The sequence below is a fragment of the Microtus ochrogaster genome, unplaced genomic scaffold (assembly GCF_000317375.1).
Source record: "Microtus ochrogaster isolate Prairie Vole_2 unplaced genomic scaffold, MicOch1.0 UNK123, whole genome shotgun sequence".
Lineage (NCBI taxonomy): Eukaryota > Metazoa > Chordata > Mammalia > Rodentia > Cricetidae > Microtus > Microtus ochrogaster.
The window spans coordinates 336,115-342,859 of NW_004949221.1; the positions used below are offsets into that span (position 1 = coordinate 336,115).

At 38.4% G+C, this 6,745-nt stretch overlaps 1 protein-coding gene across 1 annotated transcript in view; it reads right to left on the reverse strand.

Moving 5' to 3' along the window:
• The window catches only part of LOC101997540 (zinc finger protein 709-like), a 16,513-nt gene that overhangs the window by 3,799 nt on the left and 5,969 nt on the right, over window positions 1–6,745 (reverse strand). Inside the window, exons 2-3 of the mRNA XM_013355391.1 lie at window positions 490–616; window positions 232–292 (exon numbers count right to left, since the gene is read on the reverse strand). Coding sequence (XP_013210845.1) covers window positions 232–292; window positions 490–616 — 188 coding nt within the window. The remainder of the gene's footprint in view (window positions 1–231; window positions 293–489; window positions 617–6,745) is intronic.

Here is a 6,745-nt window from a genome sequence, read left to right on the forward strand (position 1 = left end):
CCTGAGTTCAATTCCCAGCAACCACATGGTGGCTCACAACCATCTGTAATGAGATCTGGCGCCCTCTTCTGGTGTGCGGGCATACATGGAGGCAGAATGTTGTATACATAATAAATAAATAATAAATCTTTTTAAAAAAACTATGCTTATTTCCCTCCTTGTTTTTCATTAAAACTGCACATCAACATGAAGTCAGATACATATTTATATCAATTTTCCCATGAAAATTACCATCCATTTCTTCTAAAGTGCTGATAATATTCTTCCATATTCTCATCTTCCCATTTGTAGCCTAAAATAGATCAACAGAAATTGTATGATATACTATTGGAATACACGCAAAATGTAATACAATCCTTGGCAAACCTTAGAACCATGCCTGACTTATTTACATTCTTCCTCTTTCATGATTAAGATCACTGCACAGCATCAAAAAACCAGAAAAATTTGTCCATTTATCTTAAAAATTGAAAATATACTCAGTATTACCTATGGCCGTGAGATTTCTGTAGGTTTCTACCATCACATCTTTGTAGAGACTCTTCTGGGAAGGAGCAAGCAAAGTCCACTCTTCCCTAGTGAAGTTCACATGCACATCCTCATAGGTCACTGCATCCTAAAATATTCCATAAGTGTGTATTACAGAAATTCTGGTAATGACAGCATTGGATATGTATTCTTCATTGACATCATACATAAATCTGAGTGATTTCCACATAAATCTGAGTGATTACATGAAACAGAAGTTTTAATCTAATCACTGAGTCAATTAGAAGGAATCTAAAAATAAGGTTTACCCCTGCCATTTCTGAGCCCATTGAACAAGATTTATATTTGCAAGAAAAATATCAACACACAGATAGGCATGTAGAGAGAGACAGAGAGAAAGTGTTGTGTGTGTGTGCTAGAAGGAGAAAAGAAACAAAGAGATCAACAGAATTAGTTTCTGAGATAATTGTATTAATAATTGCTAACTACAAAAAAAAAAAAAAAAAAAAAAAAAGAATGGGTAAGCAGAGTGTATTGGCTCAAGCCTTTAATTCCAGCACAGGAGACAGAGGCAGGTGACTCATTAAGATAGAGGTCTTCATTATATCTGCAATTAATTTCATGAAAGTCAAAGTTACATAGTAAGAGCATGTCTATAACAAAAATAAAATAAATGAACATAGAAATGAAATAGACAAAACTCAAGTCTCTCTAAAGTTTCTGCCCCAAACCCGCCTATTCACCTGCAATATTGGTGGAACTCTGAAACACAGCTTGCTCCAATACTGAGAAGACTTAAGAGGTGAGTGAACAGCACACAATGGGAGACTCCACTCTCTAGGACCTCCACAGTGGGCCAAAACCCCAGGCCTTTCCTGCAATTCCCTTCGCTTTTCTAGCCAGTCAGCAGGGAATTTCTTGTGGGAAGGCTCCCCCAAAATCCAGCCTCATCCACTGGACACTCCAAGCTATTAGTCACACCATGCCTAAGAGCTGAGAGCTTGCTACAATAGTAAGGGGACCAAGAGCATGCTACAACAGTGAGGGGAACAAGAAAGAAGACCAAGAAAGCAAACCAGAAGAGAAGACTAAGAGAGCAGGCTTATAGAGCCCTCAGAGGCTTTCTGAGACAGATATTGACAGTACAGAGCAGACCAAGAAAAACTCCCAAACACTCAGTCACTGCAAGGATTGAACAAAGGTGCAAAGACACTGCCAGCCTCATTTGAAGGAAGAGATGGGTAGGCGCCAATGCAAGAATTCCTCCAACAACCTAAAAAGCAACATGGTAACACCAGAACCCAGTAGTCACACAGCACGAAGACTTAATCATCTTAACTTAGAAAAAACAGAAGAAAATGACTTTAAACATAACTTTATGAAAAAAGATGGAAACCTTTAAAGGGGAAATGAAAAACTCCCTTAAAGAAATGGAGGGAAAAACAAACAAAAAATTGAAAAAAAAAATCCCTCAAAGAAACCAAAAAGAGAAAGAAAGAGAGAAAGAAAGAGAGAGAGAGAGAGAGAGAGAGAGAGAGAGAGAGAGAGAGAGAAAGAAAGAAAGAAAGAAAGAAAGAAAGAAAGAGCGAGCCGGGCGATGGTGGCGCACGCCTTTAATCCCAGCACTCGGGAGGCAGAGACAGGCGGATCTCTGTGAGTTCGAGACCAGCCTGGTCCAGAAGAGCTAGCTCCAGGACAGGCTCCAAAGCCACAGAGAAACCCTGTCTCGAAAAACCAAAAAAAAAAAAAAGGAAGGAAGGAAGAAAAAACAAACAGGTGAAGCAAACATTTCAAGACTGAAAGAGAGGTAATAAAAACAACACAAATCAAGGGAATTCTGGATATGGAAAATCTGGGTAAACAGGAACGACAGAGACAAGTATAACCAACAGAATACAACAGATAGAAGAAAGAATCTCAGGTGCTGAAGATATTATAGAGGAAATAGACTAATTGGTCAAAGAAACATTGAAAAGGATCCTGCCCTCTGCTGTATACAAGAACACACCTCAACCTTAAAGACAGAGACTAACTCAGGGTTGGGAAAAGGTTTACAATTAAATGGACCTAAGGAACAAGCGGGTGTAGCTATGCTAATATCTAACTAAATAGATTTCAAACTAAAATCAATCAGGACAGATGGAAAAGGACACTTTAACTCATAACAGGAACACTCCACCATGATGAAGTCTCAATCCTGAACATCTATACCCCTAATACAAGAGCATCCACATTTGTAAAAGAAAGATTATTCAAACTTAAATCGCACATCAAACCCCACACACTAAGAGTAGGAGACTTTAACACTCCTCTTTTGCCAATGGACTGGTCAACCAGACAGAAACTTAACAGAGAAATAAGAGAACTAATAGATGTTATGAATCAAATAGACTTAACAGACATCTATAGAATTCCACCCAAACACGGAAGAATATACCTCCTTCTCAGCACCTCATGGAACCTTCTCTAAAATTGATCACATACTTGGTAACAAAGCAAACCTCCACAGATCCAAAAAAAAAAAAAAAAAAAAAAGTGGAGTAATCCCTTGTATCTTATCATATGGTTTAAACTTAGAATTTCACAATAAGACTACTCTCATGGAAATTGAACAATGAATTACTGAACAACCCTGGGTCAAGAAAGAAATTAAAGACTTTCTTGAATTCAATGAAAATGAAGGCACAACGTGCTGTGGGACAATGGTGACCTGTGAAGATTTGTTTCTTGTATGTATTTAGTAAAATGCTGATTTGCCAGTAACCAGGCAGGAAGTAGAGGCATGGCAAATGTAGAAAGTAGAGGTAGGGCAACAAGAACGAGGAGAATCCTGGAAAGAGCAAGAATTCAGTCTGCAGTTGCCACCCAAACGCAGAGGCCGCAAGATGTCACTGACTCGTGGAAAAAGGTACTAAGCTACGTGGCTAACAGAGATAAGATTATGCAGAATATAAGTTACAAGAGTTGCCAGAGACAGTGATCTCCACTGGAACAGGTACACTGAGCAAGTGAGCCAGAGCCAGAGACTGCTGAGGGTCCAGACTTGAATCTGGAATTTTCGAGGGAGTAAACCTTAGCAAGGACCCCTGTGGGTCTGGGTGTGAGTCTAGGACCTCCCAGGAGCTAGGCCTGAGCCAGGACCTCTGCCAGTCTGGGTGTGAATCTGTGACATCCGAGGGAGTAGGCAAAAACCAGAGATCTCTGCAATGCCAGGCACGAATCTGGGACCTCAGAGGGAGCAGGACTGAGCCAGGACCTCTGTGGGTCCAGGCAATGATCTGGAACATCAAAGGGAACAGGCAGAAACTTGGAACCTCTGCAGGTCTGAGCATGTGTCTGGGACCTCTAGGGAGTAAACCTGAGGCAAGCCCTCTGCAGTTATGGGCACACCAGAGCCTGGAAAATCTGAGGCAGTAGACCAGAGCAAGAGACCTTTGCAGGACCAACTCCAAGCCAGGGACCTTTGCAAGAGTGGAAACAGAGCAAGATTTACAGAAACAGGTCAAATCCAGGAACCTAAACCAAAGTAAGCCTGAGACAGCAAACTCCAAGGGAGCAGAGCAGAGCACAGGAGCACTGAGCTATCTCCAGGAACATAGAGTAACCAATGGGGTAACTAGAACTGTGGCACTGACTGTATCACAAGGAACAGCCATCTGAGCTTTGGATACACTGGCACCTAGAATATTAATCAAAAGAATCTCAGATAGCTCCAACCACACCTATTAGAGGAAAGGATAAGAAGGTAAGAACACATACAACACCACAAAGAGCAACACAATACCAGTAAAACTTAAAGACTCTACAACAGTAAGACCTGAACAACCAAATATAGATGAAACAAAAGAAAATGACCTAAAAAATAATTTCAAGAGAATGTTTGGAAGCTTACATAACACCAAATAAACTAGATAAAAAAAATCCACTCGCCACATAATAATCAAAACACTAAACATACAGAGTAAAGAAAGAATATTAAGAGCTGCAAAAGAAAAAGGCCAGTAATATATGGAGGTAGACCTATCAGAATTAAACCTGATTTCTAATTGGAGACAATGAAAGCCAGAAGGTGGTGGTCAAGCGATATGCAAACATTAAGAGACCAGCCCAGACTACTATACTCAGCAAAACTTTCAATCACCATAGAAAGACAAAACAAGATATTCCATGACAAATCTAGATTTCACCAATACCCAGCCATAAACCCAACCCTACACAAAATACTAGAAGGAAAACTCCAACCCAAGGAAGTTGGCTACAGCAACAAAAACACAGACAATTGATGGTCTCATAGCAGCAAATCCCAAAGAAGGGAAAAATGCACAAATTAACATCACCAACAATGAAAACTAAATTAACAGAAGATAGCAACCACTGTTAATATCCCTTATTGTAAATGGACTCAACTCACCTATAAAAGGGCACAGGCTAACAGATTGGATACCAAAACAGAATCCATCCTTCTTCTGCATACAGGAAGCACATCTCAACTTCAAAGACAGACATTGTCTCAGAATAAAGGGTTGGGAAAAAAATGTATCAATCAAATGGACCTAAGAAACAAGTGGATGTAGCTACCCTAATATCTAACAAAATAGACTTCAAGCTAAAATCAGTCAAAAAGACAAAGAAATTTCATATTAGTCACAGGAAAAATCTGCAAAGAGGAAATCTCAATATTTAACATCTATGCCCCAAATACAAGGGCACCCTCATATGTAAAAGAAACACTTCTAAAGCTTAAATCATACATTAAATCTCACATGCTAACAGTGGGAGATTTCAACAGTCCACTCTCACCACTAGACAGGTCAGTCAGACAGAAAATGAACAGGGAAATAAGAGAACTAACAGATGTTATAACCCAAATGGACTTAGCAGACATCTATAGACTATCCCATCCAAACAACAAAGAATGAGGTTCTTCTCAGCACCTCATGGAACCTTCTCAAAAATTGACCACATACTTGGTAACAAAACAAATCTCAACAAATACAAAAAATTGGAATAACTCAATCTAATTTATCAAATCACCATGGTTTAAAACTAGAAGTCAACAGCAATCCTAATACCAGAAAATGCACAAACACATGGAAATTAAACAATGTTCAACGGATTGAGAAAGAAATTTCCTAAAATTCAATGAAAATAACCATACAACATAACCAAATTCATGGGACACAATGAAAGCAGTGTTAAGAGTAAAGTTCATAGCACTAAATGCTTACATAAAGAAGCTGTAAAAGTCCAAAACTAGTGAATTAACAGAACATGTAGAAACTTTAGAACAAAAAGAAGCAAACTCACCTAAGAGAACAAGATGGCAAGAAATAATCAAATTGAGGGCTGAAATCAACAAAATCACCATGATCAAGTTGGCTTCATCCCAGAGATTTAGGGATGGTTCAACATATGAAAATATGTCAACATAATCTAACATATAAACAAACTGAAATATAAATCCATGTAATCATCTCATTCGATGCTAAAGAATCTTTTGACAAAATACGACATCCCTTATGATAAAGGTCTTGGAGAGAGCAGGGATACAAGGAACATACCTAAACATAATAAAGGCAATATACAGCAAGCCAACAGCCAACATAAAACTAAATGGAGAGAAACTCACAGTGATCCCACTGAAATCAGGAAGACAAGGTTGTCCACTCTCTCTATATCTATTCAATATAGTTCTTGAAGTCCAAACTAAAGCAATAAGATGCCAAAAGGAGATCAAGGGGATACAAATCGGAAAAGAAGTCAAACTTTCACTGTTTGCTGATGATAGTTTACATAAGAGATCACAAAAATTCTACCAAGGAACTTCTACGACTCAAAAACACTTTCAGTAATGGAGCAGGCAGGATGCAAGATTAACTAAAAAAAATCAGTACTCTCTTGTACACAGATGATAAAAGGTCTGGGAAAGAAATCAGAGAAACAACACCCTTCACAATAGCCACAAATACCATAAAATATCTCGGAGTAACTCTAAACAAACAAGTGGAAGACTTATAGGACAAGAACTTTAAATCTTTAAAGCAAGAAATTGAAGAAGACAACAGAAACTGGAATGATTTACCAAGCTTTTGGGTAGGCAGAATTAACATAGTAAAATGGCAATCTTACCAAAAACAATCTACAGATTCAATGCAATGCCCAGCAAAATCCCAGAGAAATTCTTCACAGACCTTGAAAGAATGGTACTTAAGTTCATATGGAAAAGCAAAAAAAAAAAAAAAAAAAAAAAAAAAAA